Source organism: Cutaneotrichosporon cavernicola (assembly GCF_030864355.1).
Source record: "Cutaneotrichosporon cavernicola HIS019 DNA, chromosome: 2".
NCBI classification, from domain to species: Eukaryota; Fungi; Basidiomycota; class Tremellomycetes; order Trichosporonales; family Trichosporonaceae; genus Cutaneotrichosporon; species Cutaneotrichosporon cavernicola.
Genome location: NC_083394.1, coordinates 1203966 through 1219495, shown reverse-complemented (window position 1 = coordinate 1219495; position 15530 = coordinate 1203966). Strand labels below are relative to the sequence as shown.

The window sequence follows — 15530 nt, the reverse complement described above, 5'->3', positions numbered from 1 at the left end:
ACCCTCACCTCAGTCTCACTCCAACCACGCGGCTCGTCCTCACACTCTTCCACGCCCACCCGCGTCACCGAAGCGTCAAGGTAGCTGGTAGCCAGACAACCACGTCACACCGCACCTTCCTGTTCACCTCCACCAACCTTCGCCACTGAACACCATGCCAATCGAGTGGCCAAAGGACGTGTCCCAGTCTGAGATGGACGACGATACGTCGTCGCTCGGCTCGTACCTCTCGTCGTCGGATGAGTCGGATGACAGCGTGGACCAGTCCGCCCTCATCCAGGAGGAGTGGGAGGAGAGCATGCGGCAGATCGAGGCCGTACTAAGTGTCATCATCTTGCCATTCTTCGGCAAGTGGTGGGGAAGGCGGTTCGCGTTTTGGGGTGAGTCCAGCGCAACGAGACAAGCTGACATTAGCGTTCGACCGTTACAAGATCTTTGGGTTGACGCCAGCTCTCATTGGCATGTCGCGGTAGCGCAAGCAGCGCTGTAATGCTCCGACATATGCATAGTAGCGAATAGAGACAGTTGGGATGGAGATATGTGTGTCTAGTACTATCTAACGGTTGTTGATTGCGACCAGGTTGCGGGCGCGCTCGATCATGCGCAAGAGATTTGGCCGTAGGGTTTGGAATGTACGACGGTCGATCTCTGCTAGTACCTCTTCCACCTCGCTCACGCGTCGAGACCGGGTGAGGGGATCGAGGATGATCATGTACGTGTCGGCGGTCGGGACGTTTCCCTCGCGCACCATCTGTCGGAAGACACGGATGGCGGTCGATCCCCCACCATCCTTGTCGTCCACGCCGTAGAGCGCGCGCTTCTTGACCTCGCTTTGATCGGCCTTAGGTCCGCGCGTCAGTTGCCTGAGGATGATGTTGAACGCCTTGTCGTTTAGCTTGTGTCCGTTCACCTTCATGCGCTTGAGCGCATCCCACCCGTCAATGTCCCACCCCCCGCAGAAGTAACCCCCCACGAGGGCCGTCCACATCGGCAGTGTCGTCTTCAACCCCCGCGACCGCATGTCCCGGATAACGTATTCGGCACGACGGAGACCCTCAGCCGTTCCGTCTGACGCGAGGTCGGCGACCAGCATCGAGGCCATCACGTCGTTTGGCTCGATGCCGCGCGACCGCATCGCGTCCAGTGTCGCGCGTGCAAGATCGGGCCGCTCGGCGCGCAGCAGGCCGTGCACCATCGTCGTATAGGTCACAATGTCAGGCTTGATCTTCATCTTGCCTGCCGTCCCAATGACTGAGTTGATCATCTCGATGTTGGCCAAATGCGCCGCCCATCGGAGGACAGTGTTGATGGTCACAACGTCTGGGACCAGCGGGGTGTCTGGGTTGACGGACAACTCGAAGAGGCGCATGCCCATGTCGGCCGGCCGGCCGCCGATCATGAAGGCAGACGAGATCACTTGGTTGAGGACGAGAGTTGGTGGCCAAGCTGGAGTCAGCTACGGCGGCAATCCAAAAAGCTTACCGTTCAGCTCCGCTTTCGTTGGAGGGTAGGCGAGATCAGCCTCAAGCTCCTTGAGCCACAGCTTTCGCGTCTCCTGGTTACGGACGAGGTCATCCCAGAGCTTGAACATGTCCCCCGATTCGCCGTGGTACCCTAGAAGTCTGAGGTAGATCGAGTACGCCTGTACGTCGGGGACTACACCCTCGTCGCGAACGACCTTGTCCCACGCCATCCGCGCGGTAGCAAGGACAAAATCGCGGTCCGCGGCGCGCGGGTTAACCTCCTCTGAGTCGATCTGGTCCGTGTCGACCGGTCTCGACGCGCGAAGCATAGCGTGGAACACTGGGAGTGGGGTGGGTTTTGGGACACGTGCCTTTGCCGCCTCGAGGATTGGGAGCAGCGCCGCGCGGTCCTGCTTGACCTCGTTCTTCCACGGCGAGCAACCCCAGATGAAGGCAGCGAGGGCCGCAACTCCCCCATCTGAAGTCAGTTCGTGTGACTCCTTGCCGTCGAGTATGGTAGTAAACGTCTCCCACATGCGGGTGATGTTTTTGATGTTCCCGTCGCCGCGAAGGAATGCGAGCCGGCCCTCAAGGCTCTTGGCCGTGCTTGGCAGTGTCGCCATCGCGTCATTGGAGAACAACGCGCGAGCGCTCGCCTGTACTTCCGGCGCGTCCTTGTTCCCGCCCAGCTTGGCGACCTGGCCCATCACCTGTGCGAGCGATGGCATGCGGAGGAGGATGTCCGTCGGCTCGGCGATCCCCAGTCGCGCGCGGAGGAGGACCCACGCGGCAGCCTGTGAGCCGAAAACGGGACGCCCGTCACCCGCGTTGTCCTCGGTCGACATTGTGGCAAGCTGACGCTCGAACGCATCCAGCACGGCTCGTATGCGCGCCTCATCATCCCGCGTAGCTTCAGTCGCCATCCACTTGGCATAGCGCCACACGAGGGAGTGGTGCTTCATCTTGGCCCGCGCCGAGGTATTGAACACGCTCCTTGGCTCGCCGCAGATCGACCACAGCGCGTCGGCAACGACGGTCACCTCGTCGTCTGACGCCGCAACTTCGGAGTAGTGCTTCGAGAGGAGCGCGGAGATGATATTCCGGTGCGCGATGGGTATGTCGGCCCCCGCGTCGAGGTAGTTCTTGACTGCGGCGAGGACGCTAGTTGGGTCAGGCCCGGTCGAATTTCCGTCATTGGAGGAACCAAGGGCAGTGATGAGAGCAGCGTTGAGGCGGGGATTGCTAGCGCCGAAGATGTCGGTCTGGGGTTAGGGCCAAAAGAAGATGAGCGGCTTACCGACCTGATCCTGCCGAGCGGGTCCTGTACCGCGGTAGCACTAGAACCAGGTCGTGCTGCCTGCGCCGCGAGAGTACTGCGACCGCGGAATGCCTGGGTTCGGGGTCGTTGTTGCGCCGCACGCGCAGCCACCGATCCCAGGCGACGGAACATTGGTGTATTGTGTAACAGGGTGGAGGTGTAAATGGAAAGTGGACTGGATTAATGGAATTCAGGTCATCTCCGCAAAAGTTTGTTTTCGCATCACTCATTACCCACTCACTTGCCACCACACCATGCCCAACAACCGTAAAAGCACGCTCAAGAAGATCGGAGGACGCGATGGTGTTCATCCGGGATCGCGGAAAGGTGCGTCTGCTCAAGCCTGCGTTGGCGGAGATGAGAGGGCGCCCGAGCATGCTTCAGCTCATAGGACGAGCTGACCACAGCGGCGCAGATCAACCGCGTCCACCTCCGCACCGTCAAGCTCAAGTCTCAGAAGCGTGAACACAAGGACCTCCGCACTGGCAAGAGTACGGTCCTCCATGGACTAGCTGACACCAGTGTTCCGTCCTCAGTTCTTCATGCACACCCTCGAGGGGCCTGAGGGGCTCACTTTGGCCCAACTCCGCGCGCTGGTCACGGACGTGTTTCTTGCGCGCAACGACGAGCGGATCGAGGAACTTATGTCTGAGCGGCGGGCTGGACGGCCCAAGGCCACCGAGTTGGTCGATCTTGAGGAGCTGCGGCGTGTTGAGAATGCCGAGTGGGAGAGTGGGTTTGGTGAGTCTAAGGCTTGAGCCATGCGCTTCAGCTGTGGAGCCAGAACATCAGCTGACATCCAGAGGTGCCCAACCTCACTGATGCGCGGGCAACACGGCTCATGTACGGGTGGCTTGAGAATGGGACGCGGATCAAGTCTGCGCATATCGACCTCTTGCCTATGATCCGAATTGCCAAGGACTCGCCAGAGGTTGTTGTGGTGAGCCGGAAGGGCAAGCTCGATGTTATGGGGTTGGGAGAGGCGGGAGAGGCGGCAGCGGCGGACATGGCGGTCGAAGAGGACGAGGAGGAGGTCATGCAGGAGTAGCTTAGATGTTGTATGAATGCTTCACTGGACATAGCGGAGGTTGCGGGGAACTGGCAAGGAGAGTATAGAGTAGACAAACTGACTGCAAGCCAATGCCGCGCACCATACCTAACGACATGTCGAACCAACTGCGTCACCAGCTCAGGCCCCTCGATCCCTCCTCATCTCCACCGTCACGCACCACACAGCGCTCGTAAAACTGGGATTACATCCCGACTATGGTACAAGCGATGGCCCACCGGGCATTTAGTAAGCAGCCTGCTCGGCGGGGGCGGCGGCCTCGGCAGCGGGGGCAGCGGCGGGGACGGCGACCGGCTGGGGCTCCTTGTGCTCCGAGCGGATCTCGATGGCGGCCTCGGGCTTGGGCTCGACAAGGGTGACCATGTCGGGGATGGGGCGCGAAGGGCCCATGCGGCCCTCGGGGTCGTGGGGGCGCATGATCTTGACCTTGATGCCGAGCACACCCTGGCGGAGGAGAACGTGGCGGACAGCGTAGTCAACGTAGTCGATGGCGGGCTGACCAGAGTGGAGGAGGAAACCGTCGGTGAACTTCATCGACTTGGCACGGGCGGCACGGAGCTTGCCCGAGACGACAACCTCGCAACCCTTGGCACCCGACTCCATAACGTAGCGGAGGACACCGTAGCACGCGCTGAGATTAGTATGAGACAGATATTCGGATCCGAGACGACTCACCGGCGCATGGCAAGGCCACCGAGGAGCTTGTAGCGGAGCGACTCGGCCTGGGCAACGGCCGAAAGACCACGGTACTGGACCTTCTCGGCGTAGAGCTCGAGCGAGTTCTCGGGGAACTTGAAACGCTTCTCAACGAGAGCCTTGAGCTCACGGATGCGGCGGCCCTGGTGGCCGAGGACCTCCTGGGTGTGGGTGGCACGGATGATGATTTCAGTGCGGGCGTGGGTGACACGGACCTCGCAGCCCGAGTAGCCCTCCTCAGCGAGCTCGCGCATGAAGAACTCGCCGAGCTCGGCCTGGATAATTAGCGTGGTTTCTTCCTTCTCTGCGAGCCCGTCCATGGATCTCATTCCTCCATCCCCACACGAGATCCACGTTCGTGCTCGCGCCGTGTTGCGCGACTCGCCTGGAAGACACCGTCGGCGACGAACTTGCGCTTCTTCGAGATGTTAAGGGCGGAGGCCATGGTTGCTGGTCTTTTTGGTTGCTTGAAGATCGAGAAAGACGAAGATTCAAGGACGAGGGTTTGAAGGTGGAAAGACGGAAGCAATTTTGATCAGTTTGAAGCATGTATTGGGTGAAATCAGTTACACATCATTTTCAAAACACGTGGCCTTTGGCGATTGGCAGCGGAGATTTCCCAAACTCCGTGACACGAGTTGTTGCTGGCCCACGGACACTGTAGACTGTTGACTCCAGCTCTTCGCGTCGTGGATGATTTGGTGTTGGGTTCCACATCGCATCACTTGATCTCATTCACATCTCGCAATCTCTCGCCATGCGGCTCTCATTACGCAGGGTCCAGCCTGGACCAGTATTCTCGTCTTTTTTCGGCATCCTGGACATCAAGCTAGGTACGTACCGGCACGAACATTCTGACACCAGGCTGCGAGATCATCCTCCTCTTCGGGCTCATCAACAAGGTCGCGGGCGTCTATGGCCTCATCACGGTATTCATCGGGGGCAGCTTTGCCCAAATTGTATTCTACGCCTACTCTGTCCTCTCATTGGTGGGCCTGCAGTGGGGCCTCAAGCAGGTCAAGGCTGTACGTCTTAATCGTAAAGCAATCTGACGGCAGGAAACATCCCATAAGTGTCTGCTCGTCGCGCACCTGTATGCTCTCGACAACGTGATCCAGCAGGTGTTTCACTACGCCTTCTTCTACAATTACTGGTATATCCAGAAACATGAGGGACAACGCGATCTCCATTCGCAGGCTCAGAAGGATATCTTTGAACTGGCCGTCTCGCGCGGCGAGGTATCGGCCAGCGATGCCAACCCGTCCGAGGCAGAAGCGCAGATTCGTGCGGGACAGGCCATGCAGATCTGGAACGATGAGAAGGGGTACGCGCTGGGTGTCATCTTCCTCGGCTTCCTGTTCAAGGTAAGTGCGGTAGTGGAACCCGAGGAAAGGATGGACGAGGTGGAGAGGGCTTGCAGGAGATCGTTGACGGTGGCGCCGTAACTGACCCAAGGTCTACGCCTGCATGGTACTGTACTCGTACGCGGCGCACCTGCGGACAAACACGTACCACTCTCTCCCGCTTACCAAGGGCGCGCACGCCGCCCGCGACGCGATCACTGCGAGCAGATCGCAGAACGTCATCCCGATCGAGGAGGACGAGGTCGCGCTCGCCGAGGCAGAGATTGCGCGCGACCGTGCACGCGAGAACGGACACCTTTCGCACTCGCAGTCACCCTCGCGCTCCCCCCGCACATCGCCTGACAAGAGCATGGCTGGCCTCCCGAGAACAGACAAGGACAATGATCAGAGCAAGCGCGCGTCCGAGGACGACTTTAGCTGGGACTAGTAGTCATAGTCATATCCAATGCATCCATCCATCACTTAGACACGGGTCTGTGCATGTTGTCCAATGAGTCTGAGTCTGAAGGGCATGTGGCTGGCATGATGAGACATGTCAAAGAGTGACCAAGGCTAGTTGGTACCTGAGGGCTGTACGGCGGATGGTCCGTGTTGTCGATTCGATTTGCCACCACTCCACCAACCATCCTGCCCATCCCCTCCCCTCCCGACGTCATGTTTTAACGTTACAACGTTTTGACTTTGTCCATCTCTCAATTGTCAAAGGCATCAAAAGCGACATCCTTGTCGCCAGATCACCATGAAGCTAGTCAACAAGCAGATCGAAAAGGATGGATCGGTAAGTATGCAAATGCGCACTGCCCACTCTGCTGACGACGCCAGGGATGGGTCGAGCTCATCCCCGAAGACGAAGAGGACATGTGGCACGTCTACAACCTCATCTCTGAAGGCGACCAGGTCCGCGCAAAGACGGACCGCAAAGTCCACAGCACGAGCAACACGGGCACGACGACGTCGTACCGCGTCCAATTGGCGCTGACTATCCTCGTCAAGCGGGTACGCTTCCCTCTTTTGTCTAATCTAACGACAGACAATGTTCTCGGCTGCCGCAAGCACCGAAACCACCGGCGACCAGTCGACCCACCGTGCCGTCATGGGTATTACCGGACAGGTCACCGAGGCCAACGACTATGTCCGCATTGGGGCGTATCATACCCTCGAACTTGAGAGGGGGAGAAAGTTCCGCCTGACCAAGGCTACGGGGTGGGATAGTATAGCGTTGGAACGGATTAGCGAGAGTACCCGTCCAGGACGGGGGGCAGAGATTGGAGCCGTTGTTTGTGGAGAGGGGACCGCGGCGATTTGTCTCTTGTCGGAGCATATGACTGTTGTGCGGCAGCGGATTGATGTGCCAGTGCCCAGGAAGCGGAGTGGGACTAGCAGCCACGACAAGGTGAGTTGTAGTTGGAGGAGGGGGGGGGGGGGAAGAGGGGATGGATAGGGGAGGGTTTGTTGGGATGCTGGAGAGGAGAGGTAGTGGGGTTGGGGGTTGGGATGCTGGGTAGGAGAGAACGCTAACACCAGGCCATGGCCAGCTTCCTCAGCACGGTATACGCCTCCATCCTCCGCCTGATCCCCTTCGACACGCTCAAGGTCGTCGTCATCGCCTCGCCCGGCTTCACAAAGGACACGCTGTACGACTACATTTTCCAGCAGGCAACCGAGACGAACAACAAGCCCCTCCTTGGCGCGCGCTCAAAGTTCCTCCGCGTCCACTCGAACACGCCACATGTCCATTCCCTTGTTGAGGCGTTACGCGACCCCGGCGTGGCCAAGATGCTCCAGGGAGCAAAGTTTGCCAAAGAGGGTCTGGCGCTTGACAAGTGAGTCGGCAGCTGCCATTCAACTGGTTGAATGGTTGAATGCTAGGACCATGGCTGACTCTAGGTTTCACAAGATGCTCTCGACGGACGAGCTGCGGGCGTGGTATGGGCCCAAGCACGTCGCGCTTGCCGTCGACCGCGGGGCTGTTGGCACTCTGCTTATTTCGGATGATCTTTTCCGCGCAGCCGATCCAGAGAAGCGCAACCGATATGTCCAGATGGTTGATGAGGTGCGCGCACGCGGTGGCGAGGCTGTCATCTTCTCGTCGATGCACGAGACAGGCATACAGCTCAACCTTCTCACTGGCATTGCTGCCATTCTCACCTACCCCCTTGACATTGAGGTCGTCGAGATGGAGGAACGCGAGGAGGCCGAGCGCCTCGAACGTGAAGCGGCCGAGGCTGCATCGGGGGGCACCACGCCTGCTGCGAGCGGATCGACGACGCCGTTCAGGTCGGACGGCATCTAGGTTCCCAAACACCCATACGCCCATAATCTCGCTGTACTGTTGTTACTCGTGCCATGCATACTTTTAGAACACACTCGTCTACAGGTCATCGAGGTCGTCCTCAGTCTCCTGGATCAACTGCGCAATCTCACGGTCGCGCTCGCGAGCGTCGGCCGCCGTCTCGAGGTCCTTGCGGTGCACGTTGGCCGCAAAGCGCATGCCCTGCAGCGCGTCGTTGTGCATCTCAAGCGCGTACTTGAGACGCTGGGCAATCTGCTGCTGCGGCTCGTCCGACTCGTAGATGTCCTTCTTGACCTTGGACTGCATGAACCCGCCCTTGTGGTCAATGGTCGCGTCAATCACACGGTCCTTGATCGCCTTGGCCACAATGTACTCGGTGTCCTCTTCAGAGTCTAAGCCGAGCTTGAGGCACACGTCGCGCAGCGAGATGCGCGAGTATGCCAGCGTGATTGTCCGCAGTGCGGTACGGATGACGAAATGCCGCAGACGGAGGATGAGGAAGTGTGTCGAGTCGGCAAGGAAGGCCTGCTCGTGCGTCGTGAACGCGCGCTGGAACGCCGCGACGTCGCCGACACGGACGGCTGGGGTCAGCTATGAGTTGTGTGCAAAGCTCACCCTGCACAATCTGGAAGTAGGGGAGGAGGGCGTGCTGTAGCACCGGCCGGCGGAACATGGCGCGGTCCGGGATGCGGCCGGTGAGCATCTCCGTGACAATGTAGAACTTGTGAATCTGCTGTTAGCTAGACGTGTTCAGCAGCTACCAGCTCACGATCTGCACAAATCCTGGGGCGACCTCGTCCTTGGGTGCGCGACGGATAGCGGTGAGGAGAAGGTCGGCAGCGCCAGCGTAGTTGAGCTGCACAGCACGCAGACGCGCGGTATAGAAGTACCAGCGCGCAGTCTGGGCCGTGTTGCTCGATGTAGGCATCTCAATCTTCGAGAGCAGCTTGTCAGCCTGGTCGTATAAGTTGGACTGGAGGTAGGAGCGGAGGAGGAGGTTGACGACGGTGATCTCGAGGTTCTCGTCCTTGCGGAGGTGGGCCGACTGGCGCACAGCAAGAAGGGTGCTGCTGTCAGTTACAGGCCACACAAGTTAACTCACGGGCGGAGCTCGGCGAGGCGACCCTGGAGCTCGTACGCGCGCGCGAGGTAGAAGTAGACCTTCGCGGCGATCTGGTCCATTGTACGGCGGTTGGCGGCCTGAATCAAGTCCGTCGTCTCCTTGGCGAACGCGCATGCCTCTGCAACCTTACCAGCGTCGACAGCAGCCAGGATGATGAGGAGGCGGAGGTAGACGACACCCTCGGGGATGAGGTCTTGCGTCGCGCTGTCGACTGGCGCAGTATACTTCTTGGGTGCGGGGGCAGGCGTAGAGCTCTCACCCTCCTTCTCGCCTTCCTTGGCCTTGGGGCTTTTGTCCACGTCCATCGCCTCGTCCTTGGCTGGAGGCTCTGGCAAGAGCCCAAAGATCGGGGACGCGATCAGCGCCTGGCCCGTCTTGGCTGCGTGTCAGCGCGGTTGAGAGAGAGGTGACGTACAGCCCTTGGGGAAGGCGCGGTCCAGCGCGTCCTTGAGCACGGGCTTGGTGATCTTCTTACGCAGGTGCGTCAGAGTGCGGAGGACACGCGTCGTAAACCGTGGCTCGGCGGTCGTCACTGCCCGGCCGATGAGAGTGATGTTGTTGAGGATTTCTGTTGTCAGCTACGGAGACATTGGGAGAGCTCACCATCCTCGACGGTGAGCACTGGTGGAGCAGGCTCAGCCTTGGTCTCCTTGGTGTCGACGACGGGGGCAGCGGAAGCCTCCTTCTCCTTTGAGGGAGTAGAGGTCATGATGACTGGGTCGGGTTGGAAGATGAGATGACGAAAGGGTTAGAATGATGTTGGAGGCAGCAACAAGGTGGTCAGCCTTACGTTGCAACAGCGACGCGCAAGCAGAATCCTGTCACGTGGCAATTCAAATACTCGATGACCTCATCTAATTTATTCAATTACAAGCCATGTCAGTATTAGAACAAGCTAGGTCACTTCAGCAGATGCATCAAGATGCAACCGTTTTCTATAGAGCAGCCGAGGCGCTTAGAGCTCCTCCTTGACATTGCCCATGACCTTCTGGCCCTCCTCGAACAGGTCGTTCTTGGTCTCCTCGGCTTTCTTGGCGACAAACGCGGAAAGAATGTTGACCTTGGCCTTGATCTCGTCGAGCTTGCTGGTCGCCAGTGAGGGCGAAGCGAGGAGGTTGCTGAGACTACTAGTCAGTAGGGTACACGGTACGGTGACTCACCGGGCATGCTCCTTGGCAATCCAAGCGTCACCCTTGGCCTTGATGCGCTCCATAGCCTTGACGTAGTACGCGGCGGCGGTGCGGATGTGCCCGTCGACGTCGGCCGACTGGGCAGTCACGTACGCCTTGGCGTTGTCGTAGATCTCCTCACGGCTCGGCAGCTCGGCCCAGTAGCTCTGCGCAAGCACGTCGAGCTCCTTGATCTTGCCCGCGAGGTCGTTCAGTAGACCAGACGGGGTGCGGTAGGTGCCGCACTGCTCGTTGAGGAACTGCTGTCAGTTCCACGAGAATGTATTAGCTTACGTCGACAAACTGCTCCTCGCTACGGCCCGAGGTGTACATGATGGGCTCCTTGGAGCCCTTGGAAAAGAACTTGATAGTGGGGAACGAGCGGACCTCGTAGCGCTGCGCGATGGGCTTGTTGCTCATGTCGTCGGCGTTGACCTGGGCGACAATGACGTCCTCCTCGGGCGCAAACGCCTTGGCAACGTTCTCGTACGCGGGCTTCATGTTCTTGCAGTGGCCGCACCAGGGGGCAGTAAAGGCAACGAGGACATTCTTCGAGCCGTCGACGACCTCGTCAAAGTTGCCGCCGTCAAGGATCATCGCAGCGGGAGGAGCAGGCGGCTTGATGTTTGACTTGACACCAGAGTTCATCTGAACAAACTCAACGAGCGAGTCGAGGTCACGGCCGCCGTTGTAGTCGTCGGCGTCCAGAGAACCAGCCGGGAACCACTTGAGAGCTGGTATCAGCTGGTTGTCGCATCGTTCAAAGCTGACGACGTACTAGGGTAGCCCTTGACATCAAACCGCGAGCCGAGCTCCCGGCCGACACCGTCGGCGTCGGTCTTGGCGATAATCACCTTGCTGGTGTCGAAGGCATCGGCGAGCTGCTCGTACACGGGGGCAACTGACGGTCAGCAGGGTTGCGCGACGGAACACTCACGATTCTTGCAGTGGCCGCACCAGCTGCTTGGTCAGCAAGGTTCTTCATGTAAAGTGAGTACGTACGGAGCGAAGCTGGTGGTCAGCACAATCTTGTCTATCAGGAAGTGTTCCTGTACACTCACAACTCGACGAGAGCGGGCTTGTCCTTACCAATGAGCTGGGTGTCAGCGCCCAAGTTCGCTTTGTCCAGTGGAGGCGCCAAGTGATGAACAAGGTGGAGGTGGACACCCTGGCCACTGTCCGTCAGAAGCGACCTACCTGGTCAAAGTTCTTGGAGTCAAGGTCAACAACTTTGGAAGCTGTAACGAGGGCGGCGAGACCCAAGAGAGCCGCTGGGATCTTGAAGGAGAGCCTCATGGTGAGATGAGAGAGTGTAAAGAACAGGACGACACGATCCTTGGTAAATGGGTATGGAGGCTGTGATTTCGGTCCAGTGACGTGGCGACGAAAGTATTGGCAGGCAAGTCAGGGCACCGTCACTTCCGCGACGCGTCACAGGTCCTTCAGCACGTCACTGCCTCCTCCACAACAAGCAAATCTGGGCCAAATCTACATTACAAAAGCTCACATGCCGACACCGGGAGACGAGAACGCAGCAGAAGTAAGAGATTCAACACGTGCATCGACTCGGGTGACGACCTAGCCCCCGTTGTGCGAGGGATTTAACAGAAACAATACAACAGGTAGTGTTGGAGGCTCTCAGAGCCAGCTAAGCGTACAGGAGGCGGTTGGACTGTTACATCTTGACCGCCTCGAGGCGCTCAGAAAGGTCGTCGTCAAGACGAGGGACCGGCTTGCGGCGGGCACGCTTAGGTGCGGTGGGTGAAAGGGGCACGATGCGCTCAGCGCTAGGTGCGGGAGAAATCTGGTTCGGACGGGGAGACGATTTCGGAGTGGGGTCAACGTCGAGGGTGGGGATGTCATCGACAGAGTCACCGGCGATCGTGATGATGCCGTGCTCGACAGCAAGCGACATTGGGGTAGTGGGCGTCGTAGGTGGGCTGACTGATGTAACCGACTGGGTACTGCTTGGTGGCGAGTGGCTCGACCGCGAGCCGTACGAGCCGTTCGATGAAATCCGGGGAGTCGAGGGCAAGGAGACTGGTGGGGAAGAGGCGACGGACGCGTAGATAAGCCCAGACGGGCGGGGGTAGTGGCTCATGCGATCGTCCAGCTGCGATGTCTTGGGTGGCACAGGTGTGCTGTCACTGCTGGAAACACGCTTGAGACCCGCCAAGGTGCGCGGCCGCAACCAGGAGTAGAGTGTATCCGGGGAGGTAGGCTGAGAAACCGAAGATGGCGCTGGGCTTGGAAGTGATTGCGAGGGACAAGGGCGGTGGCTTGCTCCTGGGAATGTGGCGGCTAAGGCGTCAGTTATGGTGATTTGTCACGCTTGTACTGAGCGCTTGCGTCTGACGTACGAGTATAGACTCCACTGGAACTCTTGCGTGGTGGGCGATGGTCGCGCACTTTGAGAGGGTCACGGTGGTCGTCGTAACTTGCGCGCTTGTGGTGTGTTGCACGAGGAGGGAGCTCGTAACTCACTTGGCGCTGCGGCCCGGGGCGGAAGTTGATGATCTCCTCTACGGGTTCGCAATACTGGCCAAAGCGGGACGATGGAGGCGCAACGTCGAGCACGTACGGGCGAGTTGGCGAACTGCGGCCAGATGCGATGGGGGAAGACGAGGTGGATGAACTCGTGGTGTAGGACGACGAAGCAGCACGCAAGTGGCTGCGAGGAGGAATGGCAGGGGCGCCTGTCATGTTGTGAGACATGATGGTAGAGGATGGGCGGTAATGCTGCCGAAGGGTAAGCGAGTGCTTATTAAAGCAAGGCAATGGAGTGTAGTGATGACGAAGTGGTCGTCGTGGGATGTGCAAAGCTGCGCGGGACCGCGTATGTGCGTACGTAGCTGCGTTTACTGTGTACCGAGGAGGACACGAGCAATTGCGAGCAAAGCGGGGGAATGTTTGTTGTGATGACGTCTGTGAGAGCCTCTACTGCACAGGACGAGTGGTCAAGGTAACTCGAGATGTGTGGAGGGGTAGTGGGAGATGTTTAGATGAGAAGAGAGGATTGGGATGGTCAACACATTGATGACCGCGGGGCTTAGTGGCGATGACATGGTGAGATGGAGGGAAGGGGTATGTAAATTGAAGTGGATTGAATAGAATGTTAGGGATGTTTGTGAGACGGGGGTGGTGGTACGGTGGTAATGGGCGTTGTTCTGCCCTTGCCCCGACTTGATTGTTCCCTGTTGAGCCACCCTAAAAGACCGTCTATCCTCAATCCCCTTTTCCCTGTTTGCCTCATGCGGCCACCATCTTTGACCCAATTGAGCCATGTACGTTATTCAAACCCTTGCGCCCAGCTTTTGGCCCAGTCCAGGACCTCAAACAAACTCCAAAGCCCTCAACCCCGGAGATCAGAGACCGAGACTGGTCAAAGTGGGGAGACCAAGGATAGTAGTCCCCCGAGTTTCGGAACAGACACCCAGCGACAAGGCTTAGAATGGGTTTCCGCAGAGCCCCGTGCCTGGTCCCAATCTCTTCTAGGAATTTAGGCAAGTCCCCCATTCTCGTTTACACCGCGCTCTCTCCTCAATGCTGAAAACCCAACTAAACCTCCAACAAGACCAAACGCGACACTTACGTTGTTCCTGTGGGCGGAAACATGAGTTCCCGAGATGAACGCGTCAAGCGACATGCTCATACACCTGATCGTCGACTGCCCGCAGTCGTCTGTACCAAAGTGGATCGAGGGCCTCGAAAAGAACTCGGCATTGTTCATGTCATAGTCGAGTACGCGGCCGAGTGTTGGAGCTGCCGCGCCGGGTGGAAGCGACATGACGGCCTCGGGAGACACGTTGCGGCGACCAGTGTTCTTTGTACGAGGAGTGCCGATGGGATGGTTGCCTGGCAAAGTACGCTCCGACTTGGTCTTGTCTGTAGTGGTGGCAAAGTTGAACGCCCAACGTTCAAGGATGCGTGAGAAGGAGCGGGTTGTCGTGCGACGGTTCCGAGGTTTTGATATAGTGTCCGAATGGGTAGAGGAAGGACAAGTAGAAGTAAAGGTAGGAGTAGTTTTGCTGTCGAGCCAGTCGGGCAGCACTGGAGCAAACCAAGAAGTGGACCGTTTCGGGAGTGAGACAGGAGCCTTCTTATTTGGGCGCGGAAGTGAGAGGAAGCCCATTTTGGTGACCCGGGCGGGAGGTTGGGAGCCGGACTATACGGACTAGCGGTTTAGCGGTTTAGCGTGTGGTTGACGTTGCTAGCTGTTTTGGGTTGTGGTCTGGAATGACTGGGGAGTCTACCTATTCTAGCTCTTGGTGGCTGGCGCCAGAGGCGTCGGTACTCGGTAGAGCTTGAGCTGTTTGCGGAGGCGTGGTTGTGGCTGTGGCCGATCGTACTGTAAATGCGCGCAGCGCGAGTGGAGACCCTAAACTGAAAGAATGCCGGGAGGTTTGGAGGAATGGGGGGGGGGGGGGGGGGGGTGGGGTTGTTGGAGGAAGGCTTCCGGAGCCAGTCTTGAGATTGAGTCAGTTCGAGTGAGGCAAGGGACGCCAGACCTGTCTCTGACAGTGACGTCCGTTGTATAGAGGGAGTGACGATGAATGAAGAGAAGAGATGATGAGCGTTGACTTGATTAAGTCGTTAAAGAACGCAATGACCTTGTCTCATTCTGGTGATCCTAGCCATCCTATCCTGGCACATATTGGGATCATCCTTTGATCCTAACTCCTAGACTCCTGGAGGTGCAATAACGGGCTGACGGGGAACCAACCACGAGCTGCAATGTCGTAAGACATACATGACGGGTGCGTTTCCTAAGCCTACAAGACACGACATTAGCCGTGGCAAGTCGTGAATACTCTGAGGTACCGGGTAGAGGCTTTAGAAACTCTAGACGCGCATAAGAAGACGAAGACGAGAGTGTGCCAACGTAACGTGCCAGGGAAATACTTGATCTGTTACGGCAAGTGCCGATCAAGAGTCTGGCTCAAACTTGGGCTGGAGAAGAGGCGTTACCCCCGATTTTGACTCCGTCCTCTCCTCCTCCTCTAACCTTGCCACACCCGCGGTCCAGACGCCACCG

The 15530-nt window shown here is 58.4% G+C and overlaps 9 protein-coding genes across 9 annotated transcripts; 4 read left to right on the top strand and 5 right to left on the bottom strand.

Moving 5' to 3' along the window:
* Nucleotides 1–154: 154 nt before the first annotated feature.
* Nucleotides 155–473, top strand: CcaverHIS019_0204730 (uncharacterized protein; the record flags this gene model as incomplete). Its single annotated transcript, XM_060597488.1, has 2 exons — nucleotides 155–380; nucleotides 415–473. 2 exons carry the CDS (start codon nucleotides 155–157, stop codon nucleotides 471–473), a joined length of 285 nt encoding a protein of 94 aa, XP_060454377.1.
* An 83-nt stretch (nucleotides 474–556) lies between these two features.
* On the bottom strand, nucleotides 557–2913 carry CcaverHIS019_0204720 (uncharacterized protein; the record flags this gene model as incomplete). The annotated part of the gene is made up of 3 exons (XM_060597487.1): nucleotides 557–1446; nucleotides 1483–2725; nucleotides 2761–2913. 3 exons carry the CDS (start codon nucleotides 2911–2913, stop codon nucleotides 557–559), a joined length of 2286 nt encoding a protein of 761 aa, XP_060454376.1.
* Nucleotides 2914–3035: 122 nt separating this feature from the next.
* Nucleotides 3036–3829, top strand: TMA16 (uncharacterized protein; the record flags this gene model as incomplete). The annotated part of the gene is made up of 4 exons (XM_060597486.1): nucleotides 3036–3108; nucleotides 3189–3272; nucleotides 3304–3522; nucleotides 3585–3829. The coding sequence occupies 4 exons, from the start codon at nucleotides 3036–3038 to the stop codon at nucleotides 3827–3829; spliced, it is 621 nt and encodes a 206-aa protein (XP_060454375.1).
* Nucleotides 3830–4075: 246 nt separating this feature from the next.
* RPS3 (uncharacterized protein) lies at nucleotides 4076–4991 on the bottom strand (the record flags this gene model as incomplete). Its single annotated transcript, XM_060597485.1, has 3 exons — nucleotides 4076–4481; nucleotides 4526–4821; nucleotides 4932–4991. The coding sequence occupies 3 exons, from the start codon at nucleotides 4989–4991 to the stop codon at nucleotides 4076–4078; spliced, it is 762 nt and encodes a 253-aa protein (XP_060454374.1).
* Nucleotides 4992–5303: 312 nt separating this feature from the next.
* CcaverHIS019_0204690 (uncharacterized protein) lies at nucleotides 5304–6337 on the top strand (the record flags this gene model as incomplete). The annotated part of the gene is made up of 4 exons (XM_060597484.1): nucleotides 5304–5379; nucleotides 5411–5571; nucleotides 5605–5910; nucleotides 6002–6337. 4 exons carry the CDS (start codon nucleotides 5304–5306, stop codon nucleotides 6335–6337), a joined length of 879 nt encoding a protein of 292 aa, XP_060454373.1.
* A 312-nt stretch (nucleotides 6338–6649) lies between these two features.
* Nucleotides 6650–8203, top strand: DOM34 (uncharacterized protein; the record flags this gene model as incomplete). Its single annotated transcript, XM_060597483.1, has 5 exons — nucleotides 6650–6688; nucleotides 6733–6906; nucleotides 6941–7303; nucleotides 7435–7733; nucleotides 7798–8203. 5 exons carry the CDS (start codon nucleotides 6650–6652, stop codon nucleotides 8201–8203), a joined length of 1281 nt encoding a protein of 426 aa, XP_060454372.1.
* A 78-nt stretch (nucleotides 8204–8281) lies between these two features.
* RPN3 (uncharacterized protein) lies at nucleotides 8282–10035 on the bottom strand (the record flags this gene model as incomplete). Its single annotated transcript, XM_060597482.1, has 6 exons — nucleotides 8282–8784; nucleotides 8819–8933; nucleotides 8973–9270; nucleotides 9306–9705; nucleotides 9742–9894; nucleotides 9930–10035. 6 exons carry the CDS (start codon nucleotides 10033–10035, stop codon nucleotides 8282–8284), a joined length of 1575 nt encoding a protein of 524 aa, XP_060454371.1.
* A 246-nt stretch (nucleotides 10036–10281) lies between these two features.
* On the bottom strand, nucleotides 10282–11791 carry tigA (uncharacterized protein; the record flags this gene model as incomplete). Its single annotated transcript, XM_060597481.1, has 8 exons — nucleotides 10282–10450; nucleotides 10487–10755; nucleotides 10790–11229; nucleotides 11274–11396; nucleotides 11433–11455; nucleotides 11498–11506; nucleotides 11557–11591; nucleotides 11693–11791. 8 exons carry the CDS (start codon nucleotides 11789–11791, stop codon nucleotides 10282–10284), a joined length of 1167 nt encoding a protein of 388 aa, XP_060454370.1.
* Nucleotides 11792–12170: 379 nt separating this feature from the next.
* CcaverHIS019_0204650 (uncharacterized protein) lies at nucleotides 12171–14627 on the bottom strand (the record flags this gene model as incomplete). The annotated part of the gene is made up of 4 exons (XM_060597480.1): nucleotides 12171–12796; nucleotides 12856–12940; nucleotides 12980–13234; nucleotides 14088–14627. 4 exons carry the CDS (start codon nucleotides 14625–14627, stop codon nucleotides 12171–12173), a joined length of 1506 nt encoding a protein of 501 aa, XP_060454369.1.
* Between the last annotated feature and the right edge of the window lie 903 nt (nucleotides 14628–15530).